Source organism: Grampus griseus (assembly GCF_964374135.1).
Source record: "Grampus griseus genome assembly, chromosome: 1".
NCBI classification, from domain to species: Eukaryota; Metazoa; Chordata; class Mammalia; order Artiodactyla; family Delphinidae; genus Grampus; species Grampus griseus.
Window position 1 is genome coordinate 94,627,994 of NC_139017.1, and position 17,273 is coordinate 94,645,266.

Sequence of the window (17,273 nt, forward strand, 5' to 3'; positions counted from 1 at the left end):
TGCGCGGTGGGGCGGGGCTTACGACGACGGTCGGGTTGCGCGAGTATTGCTGGGGGCAAAAAGAGTTGGCAACTATTAAGTGGTCTAAAGGGCCGACTTGGAATGGAGTCCCGCCACCTGGACTCAGGAAGAAAATCCTGAGATGGCCACCCACAGACTGGGCTGGCTGGGAGGCTGTGAGCCCACTCACGCCCACTCCGACTGCCTACCATTCTTGTTCCCGGATGCGCTGGCGTCCAGCGCCTGCCCTTTCGCCATTGCCCCTATTAGCATTAAATCCTGGTGCATTAGAGAGCAGTGCTTAAGAATCCAGGCGGCGACATATTCTCTCGCCGCCAGTCCGCAGGAAGCGCAAAGAATGGTTTTGCTGGATGAACTCCATGGGCGCCCAAATCCTAGTAATCCACCCCGTCCCGCCCCCGAAAACAGTGCCTGACCTTTCTGTACTGCCACGCAGGAGGCAATCAATAAATGTCTTCCGAAAGAATGTTAAAGGTATTTAAAAGAGCCTTTTAAAAGGAGATCCTACGAGACCGTGTTGAAATTGAGGTTTGGTTAAGGCATTGCTTCCCCGACAATCTCAATCCGTTCATAACCCCAAACTCGAGTTCCTACACGTCCCCTTCACTTCCAGGTCATCCCGGAGGCCGCCGCCGTGGCTCTAATTCTCGTGAGAACCCCATAACCAGTTTCAGGGAAGTGCAGGGAAAACTGACTCGTTGGTGGGACGTGAGGGCTTGCGGAGCGCCGAAGGCGAGCCCGTTGGGCCAGTGCTGGGCGCCCACGGTGGTTGGAACTCCTCTTCCAACGCCTCTCTGGGAAATTGTTTGGGTAAGGTCAGGTGGTCCATCACCTGAATGATTAAAAGTTGTTACCCTTGGGGGGAGAAATGGGGCAAAGGAGGACTGGCTTTTGGAGGTGGGCTAGAAACTACAAAACCGAGATTCTTGGGAACGACTTTTTAGTCTAACAGGAAGTGGAGCGTCACCGAAAGGGAGGGGCGGCCACCCGGGACTGCCCTCTTCTTCAGGCTCTCTCTTTGTGGGCAGCGTTTCATCCAGGTTATCAATCCAGCGAGTAATGCCGGGTGAATGCACGCTGCTGGGTTTGGGAAAAAAATGAAAAATGAGCAAGCGAGACCCCCCTTTCGTTTCATCGTAACCAAGCTGGAAGCAAATAAATCGGCTAGGTCCCACTGCAGTCTTCTGCGCTCGAGGTAAGGAAATAGGAAAATGCTCTCGTGTTAAAAATCTTTTTGCAGTGAGAATATATGTGTTTTGCACTCCTTCTTGGAACTTTGTGAGTGTGTGGGGTAGTGATTCTGTGGTTTTATTTTTGAAAATAAAATTTACTTATTCTACATTTTTTTTTTAATGTTCGTGTTAATTAAACTGCTGTGTAAAAACAGCTAGATTTCAGAAATTAAGTTCTGGAAAGAGTATTTTGTCTTTGTCTTTCTTGGCGTATATTTCATTATTTTAATTTGAACATAGAAATATTTTCAATTAGTAACATTTACTTATATTTTTAGGAAGCTTTTATATTAGCCATAGACTGAGTTTTACTGTACTGCACTGCTGGGGAAACGTTAAGTGGGTACAAACTAGGTTGAAGATAAATATTTCCACAGCGATTGAGTGTTTCTCCAAAGCTGCTTTATTTCAGTATGATGTAACTGGGAGTGGGGGTGGGGTGTGCATATATGGAAATAACTAAATTTCAGCAACTGGTTTCCAGCGTTCTCTTAACTCATCCAGGTCAGCTGCAATTTGAGCCTGTGTTTTTGTATTCTGCCTTTGAAAATAAATTCTACATTTTGCCCTATATTGCTGCAGATGAGAAATTGTTCACCTGGGTTATGGAGAAATCTGCAATACCCTTTTTCAAATAGTTTTGAAATAAGTTGGAGAAATTGAAGTTTAATTTCAGTTACAGTGGTCCTGGAACTCCTAAATTCCCCACTGCTCACTCCCCAGAATATAAGATAGCTATTCCGGTGAGGGCCTTCTTTCAAAAAGTGGCAATGCCACTTCACATCTTTCATTCTCAGATGACATAATTACCAACTTCAATACTAAATATTTTATTAGAAATGTAAATTGGACACTAAATCAGGAAAAGTGCTATGAGTGGAAAATGTTTGACATGTCTCACGTGATTTGTCGTCTTGAAATAATGTTTGTCCCATATATGTTAACCAGTATATGTTGTCATATCAAAATTAAAGTTAATTTCATTCATTCAACAATCATTTAATGAGTGTCTACTATGTGCTAAGCTCTGTGCTGGGCACGGGGTGGGGGAAGGGAGGTAGCTTAAAAAGCCTGATAAAGTTCTTTCCCTGGAGGAATTTTATGGGAAGAAGAAGCGGGATGTGAGGAGAGGGCAAATCAGTTCAGGATTTTAGAACTAAATGATATTTAAGATGTGCACAAGAGGTGCTTTTGGTGTAGCGAGGAGGAACAACTGTCACCTGATGGGTCCAGATACATGCTAAGCCATCCCTTTACCCCTTCAGTAACTTGAATCATGAAAGAATATAAGTTTGGAAAATCAAAAATGATTCTTCAGATCTATTCAGGTGGTCATTACAGATGCAGTATCTTGCTGGTCTCCAGTCAGTTCTGAATTCCTTCATATGTTATGGATTTATAAGATCATAAAATAGGTAGATATATTAATGAACATTTTAAACCAATAAATGGATTTCTACCCTGAACTTTTAAATATTTGTTTAGATCATCTACTAATTAATTGCATTAGGTTAACTGTGCAGACTATATGGGGGAAGAAATCCCTAACTTCTTAGACATGTGATTAAGGACTGTGAGAAATGAAAGCCGAGAAGATTAAGGGGCAGAAGCTCATCTCCAGCCAAGGTTCCAGCTCCTTTTGGGCAATAGTAAGGAATAGGAAGGATGCCATCTGTCATTCCTCAGTAATCAACGCTGACATTTACCTGCAACCCTATGATAGACCCTGACCTTTTTTAGTACTTCAAATTGAATGCCTTATGAACCTTTAGTGAAAAAAGGAGTTTTGATGGTAGATAAAACTACAGATACTTAAAAATCTAGAAATTGAATACAAGTGCAGGTTGCTAATGCATTCAGAGGTCTTGCTCCATGGCATATATGTTCTGGTTTCAAAAGTGTAAACACATTAGATCATCAGCATGATGTGAGTTTATTCTGCTTCTGGATACCTAAGAGAAAGATGAAAACAAAAAATATAGCAATGTTAGCACCAACCTGACAGGTAGCACCTACCTAATTGCCTAAATGTAGTTTTTAGAACACAGTATAGCAAATTTTGATTTCTAAAAATAATTCAAAGCCTATGGACGATAGCATTAAAAAGCATTTTTTTTAGATTTCCTGGTGATTGACAAAAACATCACAGAAAATTCTTTGATTTCCCTTAATAGTGCCAAGAGAGCCTGTTCCTATCAATTACTGAAGCCATAAGGAAAATTTTTTTAAAAAATTAAAACTTTACCATAATGAGGTAAGTACCAGTATTTTTTTTTTTACTTTTTAAAAATTGTGGTAAAATACACATAATATTTGCCATCTTAACCATTTTTAAGTGTACAGCTCAATAGTGTTAAGTGTATTGACATTGTTGAGCAGCCAATCTCAAGAACTTTTTCAGCCTGCAAAACTGAAATTCTATAACCATTAAACAACAACTCTCCATTTCTCTGTTCCCCGGGCCCCTGGCAACCACCATTCTACTTTCTGTTTCTATGAATTTGACTACTCTATATTCCTCATGTAAGTGAAATCATAGAGTATTTGTCCTTTTGTGCTGGCTTAGTTCACTGAGCATGATGTCCTGAAGGTTCATCCATGTTGTAGCATGTGTCAGAATTTCCTTCCTTTTAAAGCCTGAAGAATATTCCATTGTATGTCTATACCACGTTTTGTTTATCCATTCATCTGTCAATGGACATTTGGGTTGCTTCCATTTTTTGACTATTGTGAATAGTGCTGCTATGGACATAAGTGAAATACCAGTATTTTTATCTGAGAAAAATTGTTTCCTATAGAGGTGTTTTTGTTTCCTTGGAAATAAGAGTTTTTACTTGAGCCAGGGTCTGTTAGAAAATACTGTATTGCCTGTTTTAGATCTTATCCATTGAAATAGTATTCCAGGTTATAGTATAAAGTCAATACCTACAAAGTTGAAATATTCTTGTAGACTAGAGCAAAGCTGAAAACAGAGACTACTTGAAAGACACTAAAAATACAATGTAGGTCAAATGTGAGAGTCAGGAGTTTGTTTGGACCCACCACTCTTTCTGTGGCTCAGGAAACATCATTTAATATTCTCAGTCTCAGCTAGCCCATCTACAAAATGGGGTGGATATATTTTAATTCCCGTGTCTCTGACGGTTTGAAACACTACTGATTTGAGTTGTTAGGTAACATAAAGAGGGAAGAGGTCTGACAACTTCCATTACTATTGCTAAGCTCTGTGAGGGCAGGAATTGATGGCCTTGCTCATTACCATCCCTAGTGGCCTGACAGTGCTGGGCTCGTGCATGGTAAGCACCTAGGAATGTTTATGGACTGACATAACTACTATGGATATTCTGACCTTCCTCTAATAAAGTTAGGAAGCTCATATGAATTAAGATTACGTCTTTGTTAGGTTTAATATCTAAAGCTATTTACAAATCATAATTCATGTGTATGAAATCTGTTTCTCTTAGAGAAACGATTTTGCAGTGTGAGTTTATTGCTGAAAACCAGTGTTGTATAAAAGGGAGAGGGTTCCACAGAATATTCCAGGTTTCTGTTGCCCAACAATCTTGCCTCCCCTCTATCTTCCTGTGACTAAAACAGAGAGAAGTTCAAGTAAAAAGCTTCAGTGTCCTGGAATGGTAAAAGTAATGTATTTGCAGATGTACTTGGCTTCTTTTTGACCCATTTCTGGAACTGATTTTGCATGGCACTGTACTGAGCTAAAAATGTTTTTCTATTTCTAGGCTTTCTTCTTAGGATGCATTGACTCCTTGGATCCTTATAAGTCGTGGATGTTCCTCTTAAGAATAAGGCCATTCCTTCTCCTGCCCTGATATATACCCATAAGTTTGGTCATCTCCAAACACCACCATCATCATTATCATACAATTAATTGTCAATTCCTGGAGAAAGATGCAAGACGAGAAGGAACTTTCATCTAGAATAATTCAGACCTGTGCACTTTGAGGGTAGAGAAGGCCTCACTGCCTCAGTAACAAATAGCTGGATTGAAGGACGCAGTGCTTTAAGAAGCCTTTATACATAATATTTATGTTATTTCCTCTTAAATCAATGATGAGAAAGCAAATCTAATTAATTGGTAGTAGCTGCCTGAAGAAGTATTGAGAAGCAATTTGATGCTTTGTACAGGATGCTTAGGAGGGGAAAAACAAAACGCCAGGACTGTCAGGCAGCCTTTGCTACTGATAACAGGGTGAGATTAGGGAGGGAGGTGGAGACACAGGTACTTAGTGTCTGCTGTCTGTTTTAAATGGTGTCTTCGGTGTTTATTTGAACCTGATTTACCTGTAAGGGAATGGCTCACTCAATCTTGCTGCCAGGAGAAGAACTTGCTCTAATTTAATGCGACCAGTGCAGAAATTCTTTCCTTAACAGCTTGAAGTGAGAAATGACCTGTTGCAGCAACTTCTGTTTTTCAAATGTGATACTGTAGGAAATTCAGCTATTTATCAATATGTTTTAGCACCTCTGTTTCAGAACTATAGACTCAAAATGCAATCTATAGTCCTAAGCTTTCTAAATGACAGGACGTAGATTGGCTACTGATGATCATGTATATGTTGTTGTTAAAGTGATTTTCTATTGACAGTATATGTGCATCTGCATCAGTTCAGGCAAATTCCTTATGCCTGGACCTTGGGTTCTTTATCTATGAAACAAGGAAGCTGGCTTAGGAGGGCTCTGAGGCCTCTTTCAGTTTTCTGAGTTTATGATGTGTTTGTATCATAAGGCATATAGATACTGGGGCAGTTTTGGAGACATTGCTTTATCCTTCATTGAGCGTAATACATAGCAGTAGGGATTTCAGGGGCCACCTGGCTAGCAGTGTTCGTGTTCAAGGTAAAATATATGTAGAGCAGGGCTTTTCCACCTTGGCATCACTGGCATGTTAGGCCTGGATAATTCCTTGCTGTGGGGCCTGTCCTGTCCATTGTAGGATGTTTAGCAGCAGCACTGCCATCTGCCCACCAGAGAGCAATAGCATCTCCTAGCCCCAGTCACAGCAATCAAAAATGTCTCCCGACTTTGCCCCGTGTTCCCTAGAGAGCAAAATCGTCCCTGGTTGAAAACCGCTGGTCTAGGAGATGCTATGTAACCATATCAAAATAACTAAAAGGATGTGCTCTCTACTCATGAGGAACTAAATAAGTTAACATATGTGCAAAAAATATCATCTGAGGATCTTTGATTTTGCAGATGATTAGGAGAAAAAGAAGGATTTTTGTTTTGCTGACATTTACTGTGTTTATCAAAGTCACATTTAGTTTACTATAGTCATAGATGGAGGAAGGGCAGAAAGGGGATAGACTAAGAACTGTCAGATCCTTTCTGGAATGAGGCAGGGTGCCAGGAAATATATATATCAATAGATATAATTTTAAATTAAATAATTTTAATTCTTGGTTCTTTCTAAGTAAGGCATAGGTTATCCAGATGTATTCATTTTCATATCCCCCCATTCAAAACTCAAAGCTGTGATTTAGGTGATAGATTCTTCTCTGGACAAAGGACAGAAGAAAGCTATAAACTGAAATCCAGATAGCTGTGAAGTCATCATCACTCTCCATACTGTTCTAAGGCTGTTTCCAGTAGGCCTACAATAAAGTTCCAGACTTCAGCTATTCTCAAAGTAGAGATGCCCCTTGCACTGCAGTCTATAAAGTTTTTGTTCTTGCTTTTCTATGTAGACTGCAAATGTAACATAATTTTATCAGGCGATATCATTTAATAAATACTACATGAAATATTTACATTGTCTTTCCAAAGATATAAATTATATCTCTCAAAACATTTTTGATACAAGTAAAATAGGGGATTAGAAGCTATCTGAAAGAGGAAATTTCTCTGACAGATAAAGTAGGGTAACTCCCACTTTAAAGTGTAGATAAAAGTGAAACAGTCGTTCACGATTATCTTTGACAATGTATATTCATAGTAGGCTATAGAGATGAATCTTCATTACTTTTTCTCCACTAAAACTGCCAGGTAGCTATTAATGTCTGTTTTAGAGACTAGAGACACTGCTATGTAAGTTTTATAGTATGTTACTCCTACTCAGCTGAAGAAAATGAACATAAAGATCTTAATCAGGGTATACTTTAATGCAGTTGTCAGGATTCTTAACTCTGAGTGCTTATAACCAGCCATTTTTATGCAGAACTGAAAATATGTTTTATGAGACCTGCTTTTGAGTCAGTATTAGAAGGATTATCAAGGCCTTTGAACCAAGATTATTAATTCATAATGGTTTCTCTTTGGTTTACCACATTAACAGTATATGTTGTTTTAGTAAAAGGGTGTATACAGTGAAAAGATTTGTGCTCTCAAACCTTAAATCACCATCCTTGAAAAGTAATCATGGTAAAGCTGAAGTTACTTCAAAAATAATTCATTTTGTTCGTATCTTAGAGTGAAGCTATGATAAAAGGAGAAACACAAAATTTCTTTTCTTAACAGAACAGGCTGCAGAGAAAGTCCAGGAGAGAATATCCTTGAAAGCTCTCTAAAAAGATTACTGCAAGGGAACATTTCTTTTCAAATCTGGACTTTTGAAAAGTGAGAGTTGCTGAATGACAATGACCATTCCCTTGTCCTTATGAATAAGTTCTTCCTTTGCTTGCACAGGCCTCAGCGCATTATCACATCATGGGGTGTATTCCCCTATAAGCCTTGCAATTCTCCAGTCCCCACTTCTGTGAACTTTAAAGAGAGATGTTAAAGGCACGGTCTATATGGCCTCTCTATGTCCTTGCTGACCTGTATAGAGAAAAACTGTTGCTACAGTTACAAAACACACCTCCCAACGTGAAACAAGATCGGGGAATGTGACTGTCACTTTAACTCCACCACTGCCAAATTTCCTCGATGAAAAACAGAAGACTGATCGGACATCATTTGGATAGCCAAGTGAGATTTCGTTTGGAACCTAATCTGTTAGACAGGAAGATTTAGACTAGTCTTAGGATTGTCTGTAGAATGGTGGCCTAGCTGCAGATGCCCAACTGAAACCACAAGGTGCAAAATCAAGAGCTTACATACAGACACAGTGCACTTTTTCATGAAGGAAACCAAAATAAACTGTACAGAAGCAGTGTTATACAAGGAAGAACAGTGACAGTGGCTTGTACAGTTAGCACACCACAGGTGTGAGTTAGCAGTGAGAAGTCTTTTCCAACTTGATATTATTTATCTGTAATAAGGAATAGATAAGGGTATCTGTTTTTTGTATAGCCTGAGAGGAAAAATTGTATTAAAAGTAGTAAGAGTGGATAGACCATGGGTCAATTAAAGTCATCAAGAATAATAATATCTCATTCTTTCTGGTTCTGAGAGATCTATTTTTTTTCTTAAAGATATGTTTTATATGTCTAGAAACTCCTGGTTGATTTTTGTTTTCAGTCTTTTTATAAGTAAATTTCTTTAAGCTTTCTTTTTCCTCATTTCAGACTTTTGTACTTGAGTAGAGTAGTAGAATAGATCTAGGAAAAGTGCTGAGATGTATTTGAAGGCTCAGCTGCCAGCATGGAAAATGAGGCCATCCCTCAAAAGCTTGTGTAGGCTTGTGGAGGAGTAAGTAAAGTAAGTAAATCAAAAGCAGAAATAGCAGAAGAATCAAACAACAGCAGCACTTGAAAGCCAGCAGTTCTCCAAAACGAGGCAGTAGGGGTGATAATGAAACTGTATTGGAAGCCAAGAAATCAGAGTTCTGGGTATCTGTAAAACAGTATGAGATTTAACCTTTCCTTACATTTGTGACTGAGTTTTGATCAGACAAAAAATTTTGACCAATAAATCTCCAGGCCTCATCCCTTGGTTTTTGTTCGCCTACTCTTCTGTAGCCATCTCAGGCAGATCCTGTAGGTATAGTGAGGAATACGAGAGTCCAGAGCTGATGACAATACCTGGTGATCCTCATGTTCTGTGACGGAGGTTGCTTTGGAAGCTCAAGAGCCCTACCTCAGCACATCCCACATTTGAAACTGGCAGTACACTCCCCAGCCCATGATGATGAAAAAGTCTGGGCTCTGGCAGGAGTTTTTTTCCTGGATTTGGATCCTAGATCCATTACTTCAGTTGTTTAGTAACCTTGAGAAAGTTATTTAACCTCTGTAAGCATCCAAATACTATTAAATGGGAATAATAATACTAGTAAAATATAAACAAGATTCTGTTGCTCCCCTGATCAAAACCCTCCAATGGCTTCCCATCTCACTTAGAATAAAATCCATACTCCTTACTCAGGCCAACAAGATCCCCCACAATCTGGCCCTTGCTTATCATGTCATTCTGATTTATTCTCTTCGTTACCATCATGCTGAATTAGCTTTGAGTTTATTTACTTTGTTATCTGTTTGGCCCTACTATTTCCTCTGCTACTAATAGCAGAGACTTTGTCTATCTTATTCATTGCTATATTCACAGAATCTAAAACAGTGCATGGTACAGTAAGTGCTCAGTGGTTATTTGTTTAATTTACTGAGTAAGCACGTACTATGACATGCAAAGCACATAGTACAGGGCCTAGAATGTTAATAAACCCACTATAATTGTTTGCTTCTGCTGCTATTACTATTATTTAATATATTAGGGTTCTGCATATGATTTCACTTGGAAAAAAGTTTGCTACCAAAATGTAAGTTTAAAGTTAGTGTACTGAAATATACATATATCAGAACATCAAGTTGTACACCTTACATATATACAACTTTTATGTGTCAACGATATCTCAATAAAGCTGCTTAAGGAATTAGTATACTACCAAGAAAAATATGATCCCATCTGAAAAAAAATAATCTCAGTTCCAAATGTCTAGTAGTGAAATGAGGGCAAATTTTAAAATGCACTGCTTAATTCTTCCTGTTCGGTGTGTAGATAACCCTTTGTCTGCAGCTGCAAAGCGAGCAGGCCCAGAAGGAAAGGTTTATTCACTGTACTTTTTATCTAAGGCCAAATCACCTTATCAAAGAGGCAGGGTGAACTGAACTTGAGTCAGCTAAAAGATGATTAACCTCTCTCCTCAAAAAAGCAAAAACAAAAACATGGTAACTAGTAAGAATGCTAAGATTCTGCATTTTATTTCCATTTCTACTCCAGGTGTTGCCACATCTGCAAACTCCCTGGAAGAGTGATGGGGATTCGAGTACTTCGTTTCTCTTTGGTGGTAATCCTTGTGTTACTGCTGGTAGCTGGGGCTTTGACCGCTTTACTTCCTAATATCAAAGAAGACAAGATGCTCACTTTGCGTAGGGAAATAAAATCCCAGGGCAAGTCCACCCAGGATTCCTTTACTCTCATAATGCAGACGTACAACAGAACAGATCTCTTGTTGAGACTTTTAAATCATTATCAGGCAGTACCATATCTGCACAAAGTGATTGTGGTGTGGAACAATGTTGGGGAGAAGGGACCAGATGAGTTATGGAACTCTCTAGGGCCTCACCCTGTCCCTGTGATCTTCAAAGTACAGACAACAAACAGGATGAGAAATCGACTCCAGGTCTTTCCTGAACTAGAAACCAATGGTGAGTTGCAACTGGGTTCTTAGTCTGGCAGGGCTGCAGCTAACCAGAGCTGGGGGTGGGTGCGTGGCTTTTGGGCCTTCTACTTGTCTTAATTGCCTGGAGAAGATAGGGAAATTTAATCATAAGAAAGCATTTTGAAAAACTTAAGGGGCAGTTTCCAAGATGTCAAGAAGCAGTCTCCTGGGGAAGAAATCGCAAATATCTTGCAACAGTGACAAAGAGGTTAATATTGTGAAAGAAGATATGCTATGATTACATATTACTGCATCACAGAAGTTAGTAAAATGCCATTTAACTTATGCTTAATGTATTTTTTGCCGCCTCCTTTTCCTCCCACTCAGCAGTTACATGAGATTGTAATTTGCTTAAAAGAACCTTGGTTTTATTTATTTATAGGTTCATTAGTTTCTAGGATAATGGATGATAAATACAGGATAATTTCCCCCTCAGGAAATTATAAAAATCAATTATATTTCAAGTAAAAACTTTTTCTGCTAGACAAATCTCTCCAAGAATACATTTTTTTATTTACTGAATTTCATTCAGAAAATACTTCATTTGAATGACTTATAAAAACACCACTGTATCTTATAACTTCTGTCTTCATTTCCAAACTGTTTGATTTAAATTTTTTTCCTTTCATTTCAGCGGTGTTAATGGTAGATGATGACATGCTAATTAGCACCCAAGACCTTGTTTTTGCTTTCTCCGTGTGGCAGGTAATGTTGCTACATCCTTTATGAAATCATCCGTATAAAGTCTGATCTAGTGTTTAACCAGAGCAGCATGGTTTAATGTGAGAGTCACCCAAACCAGCGTAGACAGTATTTATCTAAAAGGTAGATGAATTTGTCATAATCAGATTTCCTGAGCTCAGTTAAGCTACTCTGAAAGTTACAGTATCTTTTATCTGTATTTGATTTATATTTGGTATATTGGAAAGAAGAGCTAGAACTGACTTCCAAAGAACAATGAGGAAACGATCTGGTATATGATAGAGCAAAGACTAAAATCCAGAGGCACTTTCGCCTGTATCTCAAATGAGAAGTGTATTTCTGTATTAATATTGCACAGAACTTCCTTTGAAAGAAACAATTTATTACATCCATAAAATTTAATTCCGATTCTGAGACCATTGTTTAAAAATTAATAATACTGATAATAATTCTGCATGGACCATTGTAGTGGCAGTTTCCCCCACCCCCACCCCCTTAAATTCCAAGCTGGGATAAACAGGCATAAATTGCCTGGTATCTATAAAAACTCCTTTTTCCTACTGAATATGTGTTAATAGTAGACAGCTTTTACAAGTTGCACTACAAGTACCTGAAACCAGAACTGCATACAAATACTTTGAAGCCCTGTCCAATAATTAAACACTGTGCTACCCAATAAATGGTCTAATTTGCACTATAGTAACTCTCCTTAATTAGCGACTTGGGATGTAACAACATTAGGTATTAATGGTAAGTGGGCACAGTACTCTGCAGATATCATCATTCTCAAAACTTCAGTTTTCAGCTTCATGCCTAGTGTACTGATCAACAGATTTTTTCCATATCAGCAGTTTTTCCAGCCCTATAAATAAAAGCTTCCTAGGCGAAAAGTTCTAATGTAATACTCCAGCTGTGAGATTTCTATTTCAGGTAAAAAATCAATTTCCTGAAAATATCAGGGTGGGGGGAAATATGAGAACTACGGTTAATTAGAACAATCCAAGTAAACCATAATTAAAGATGGATAAATATGACTTTAGGTTTTATTCATAAAACCATCAAGAACAGTTTCAATCCATTGCGCAAGATAATTTGATTCCTAAAGTTCTGTCCCATCAGTGCCCTGCATAGTGTAGTGATTTGGGGCCTAGAGAGAAGCAAGATTAGAGCAGACAGGTATCTTTGCCTTTGCACTCACCCATCACCTCCACTTGCAGTGCTTTACCTTTTCCACCTCCATTCATCCGTGAAATCTCTTTCATCGCATAGATTAAGTGGCACATCTTCTCTGAAGGCTCCCAGCCTTTACACCCAACCCTTGACATTCCCCTTTGCTTCCCAGCAGCACAGTTGTCATTGGGTCCTCGGTGCCCCCCTGAGAATTGCACAGCTGCATTTACAGCTTTTTCACAGTGTGGTAATTCCTGGTTCACATATCTGTATCATACCCTCTCTAGACTATGCGTTCTTTGAAATGGGATTTAACCCACCCTGACTTGTGTGCGTGTGACCCTAGTTTAGTGTCTGTTCTGTAAATGAATGAAACTCAAGTTATTTGTGAGATTGAACTAAACCTTTTAATTCTATAAGTTCATACTTCTTTTCCATGATTCTCTGCTTTTCTTTGCTGATTTTTGTTTTATTTTTAGTCACTCTCATCCTACTATTATTGTTTTAATACTATCCTTCAAAGATCCTGACACATCTCATATATCTATATATATGTCTATATCTATCTGTCTATCCATCTATCTATCTATATATCTTTGAGCAACATGGATTTGAACTGTACAGGTACATTTATACTCAGATTTTTTCAATAAATACAAACCACAGTACTACATGATCAGTGGTTGGCTGAATCTAGAGATGCAGATCTGTGGATGCGGAGGGCTGACTGTAAAGTTATAGACGAGTTTTCTACTACGCTCGGGGGGTCAGTGCCCCTAACCCCTGCATTGTTTAAGGCTCAACTGTATATGTGTGTGTTGTGTATATATGTGTGTATATATTTTTTTTTCTTATGCTTTTAAAAAAGAGACACCCAAGCTGAAAAGAGATAAAAATAAACATCGTTTAAAATCAATGGTGACTTTCAAAAACATTGAAATCAACATGGAAAAACAGTAAAATGATACATGTAAATCCATAATTTTATATACGCCTAAGAGATTAAAACAATTTTTCAAAATAATCACATTATATCTTCTTATCTCCTGTAATAAATATCATTCATACAGTCAACTTCTCTTATAGCAAACTCTGAAAAACCAGACTCTTTGGTAACTCGAATTTATTAATATTGGATAATGTGTAAATTAGGAGAATATTTGTGAGGTTAGAAATTTTGTTAGAGATTTGGTTATGATGAATTGACCTTTAAACTTATCAGTACATAGATTTATGAATTTGTCTGGAGTTAAAGGAAATTGAGATGTAGAAGCCAGGAATAAAATAACATTGACAAATCAGTTTAATTCTTTCTGTAGTAAATCATTGCCTTTCACCATGTCAGCTTTAAAGAAATGCCACACTTAATTGTTCTTTTTCCATCTTTTCAGCAATTTCCTGATCAAATTGTAGGATTTGTTCCAAGAAAGCATGTGTCTACTTCCTCTGGTGTCTACAGTTACGGAGGTTTTGAACTGCAAACACCAGGGTTTGGAAATGGTGACCATTACTCTCTGGTGCTGATTGGAGCCTCATTCTTCCATAGCAAATACCTTGAACTCTTTCAGAGGCAACCTGCAGCTGTCCATGCTTTGTTAGATGAAACGCAAAACTGTGATGATATTGCCATGAATTTTATCATTGCCAAGCACACTGGGAAGACTTCGGGGGTATTTGTGAAACCTGTAAACATAGACAATTTAGAAAAAGAAACCAATGGTGGCTATTCTGGAATGTGGCACCGAGCTGAGCACTTTCTGCAGAGGTCTTATTGTATAAATAAGCTTGTTAACATCTATGACAGCATGCCCTTAAAATACTCCAACATTATGATTTCTCAGTTTGGTTTTCCATATGCCAACCACAAAAGTAAAATGTGAAAGTAAAACAAACAAAAACAAACCTCAAAACTGCTTGGTATTTGAGTAGCTTCTTCATGCTATGGTCGGTTTATTTATTTATTTTTAAGCACATCATGAACTTTTTTCTACTCCAGAAGTCTCTACAAGGGGGAAAAAGTGCTTAGGGCTTCTAGCATATAAAATTTACAGGCACTTCAAAACCCAAGAAGCTGGTATTACCCAGATAGGTCTTCCTGTGAGAAGTTTTCATCCACAGATATGATTCCTTGGTCAACAATTTTATTGTTTACATCCTGAGACCGTTCTACAATTTAAAACAAAATTTTTAATTGAAGTATAGTTGATTTACAGTGTTGTGATAATGTTCTACAGTTGTTTTGACTCCTGGCACTTGCCTTAAGGACCTTTAGCAAGCTGTTTCCAGGATCAGAAACTCAGGACAAGTATTTCTCAGCTTTTTCATTAAAGGATGATTATTTTCATTTGAAGCCTGAAATGCCTCTTCAACAAAAGCCTGTGGTATAGGGAAAAGCCATGTGAGGAGAGAATAGTCTCAATCCCATATAAAAATGAGTGGAAATTTTGTGACTATCAGTACTTTCCTTGTGGTCCTTCCAACCAGCCCTTTCCAGGACTAACTTATCCCAGCATGATTTTGGTGTAACCATCAGTGCTTTTATTTCTGTGGATATCTGTTGTGACTGGGAGGGTTAATTTTAGTAGCTAAAGGATGTCTAGTTGTTCACTTGATTTTTATGAACATTTACTGCATGGATCACAAGTGCAGCCTCTGTTTCTTACATGCAACTTATATGCAGTGAGGAGTAAATGTGTTACTAGATTCAGGTCGTGCATTTTGTCACTGAATCTGACTTTGAGATTGCACATTAATTCTTAGATTTTACATAAAGTATGTATTGTTTAAGAAACATGTATAAAATAACTCTTTTGAAAGAATGTTTAAGTAGGAACTGGCAGAAATTACAACCCTTACTATCAAATGATCTTTATTGTTATAAAAGCGTAGGTTATCTCCTGGATACTAAAACGTGTGTATTATGCACTAAGTCAATCTCTTGCATTCAGAACTTCTTCCCTCCACACAGCAAAAGATCCAGAGATCATTTCAGTTACATAGATACAGGAAAAAATAAGAGACCTGAGTCATAGTAGAGGAATTCCACAGGGAGTCTGTATCAGCTGATTGTTAAGTTGCCCACTTCCTGTTATGTGAATTAGTATCTGTTCCACACGGTGTCTGTGTTTGGTCCTCGTTCACTATTGGTGGAAAGGAATACTCAGGCCTCTTTCTGCCACCTTCTCCTCTTCCTATGCCCCCTTCTGCTCCCATTATGCCGTTATATTCTCAGAATTGCAAAGCTATGAAAATAATCATGGTTAATGTTCCAACAATGAGGTCTCTGTGCAATTAGCTCAGTGTATATTGTTCCTTTACATGGGCATGTGTATGTATCTTAATGCCATCAGAGAAAGCCAATAGAACTCGCAGCCTCACTAAAAATTTATAGTGTTAATTATCTGCTTTGTCCAACCTTGGTAGTGACTTTTTGCCTCTTGAGATTGGCAGATAAATAAAATAAACTTTTACCATCCAGATGTTCTATGTTAATTAAGCAGACTCATGCTTTCGTGGTTGGTATTTACACAGATTTTCAAATATTCTCATATTTTGTTCCGAGTAAGATTAGAGGTATTAGCTACATTGCCCATGGGAAAATTTTCCAGTGGGAAAATATTCTCAGGTTTTATTTCTCATCTTGTATTCTTAAACTTATCTTCAGCATCACTTAAGTTGCTCATATCACATTTTTCAGACCTTATAGAGCAAATATGAAAGCAAAGTGAAGTTCAGTCTGTGTTACAAAAACTCTTGCATTGATTGAGGCTAGACATATACTAAAACTCTTTTTCCCTGCGCCCTCTTATTCTTGCTCCAAATGATCTGGGGAAGAGAGGATGCTCAGGCTTAAAGCTCCATCAGAAAAGCAATACAGCTTAGGGGTTAAATGTGCCAATGGAGTCCTTGGGCTCAAATCCTTCCTGCATCTCATGTATACTTCACCTCTTGGAGCTTCAACTTCCTCATCTGCAAAAATGAGAATAATATCTACGTAGGGGTTTGTTTCAAGGAATAAAGGAGATAGCTTGTGTAAGTATGAACACAGTGCCTTGCCCATTTTAAATGGTCAATAAAGGAAAGATGTTGGGGTGTGTCATTAACAGTAAAGGCAGTTCATTCTACTCAACTCACCTCTCAAGCATCAGAAAGGCCCCCGGACCCACCAGGTGCGATATTTGGGAAATTGTTTCTACGTAACAAATGTTTCTACATAACAGTGTTTCTGTATAATCATGGCAATTTTCATCCCATTTTCTTTATTTCAAATGCCCTTTTTCTAGTTAAAACAGTACATATTCATTCTAGCAATTTTGGCATATTCAGACCAGTATAAAGAAGAAATGAAAAGCCCCCAACCACATTAACGATGGCTAAACATTTTTGTGTCTATTCCTCCTGACTTTTCTAGGCATATATTTTAAAAGCATGATTTGTTTGGTATTTCATTGGATGGGTAAACCATAGTTTATATAATCAATCATATTGCTATTCTGTTTGATAATTTCTTATTATTGTAATAACATTTGGGTAAGTGTCCTTGCCATGAACAGATCTCTTTGAGCCTACCTATAATGATTTCTTTAAAATCAAGT

The 17,273-nt window shown here is 38.0% G+C and overlaps 1 protein-coding gene across 4 annotated transcripts; it reads left to right on the forward strand.

Annotated features, from left to right (window-relative positions):
• The first annotated feature begins 690 nt into the window (after nucleotides 1-690).
• Nucleotides 691-16,096, forward strand: EXTL2 (exostosin like glycosyltransferase 2). Of its 4 annotated transcripts, none has more exons than XM_082673704.1 (5): nucleotides 691-831; nucleotides 1,050-1,216; nucleotides 10,365-10,792; nucleotides 11,441-11,511; nucleotides 14,070-16,096. In XM_082673704.1, exons 2-5 carry the CDS (start codon nucleotides 1,092-1,094, stop codon nucleotides 14,556-14,558), a joined length of 1,113 nt encoding a protein of 370 aa, XP_082529830.1. In that variant the 5' UTR covers nucleotides 691-831; nucleotides 1,050-1,091; the 3' UTR covers nucleotides 14,559-16,096. The 4 variants fall into 4 exon arrangements, with proteins under 4 accessions (XP_082529830.1, XP_082529831.1, XP_082529832.1 ...); XM_082673706.1 differs by lacking the exon at nucleotides 691-831 and adding an exon at nucleotides 3,428-3,507 and having other exon boundaries at nucleotides 1,077-1,216; XM_082673705.1 differs by having other exon boundaries at nucleotides 691-1,216.
• The last annotated feature ends 1,177 nt before the right edge of the window (nucleotides 16,097-17,273 follow it).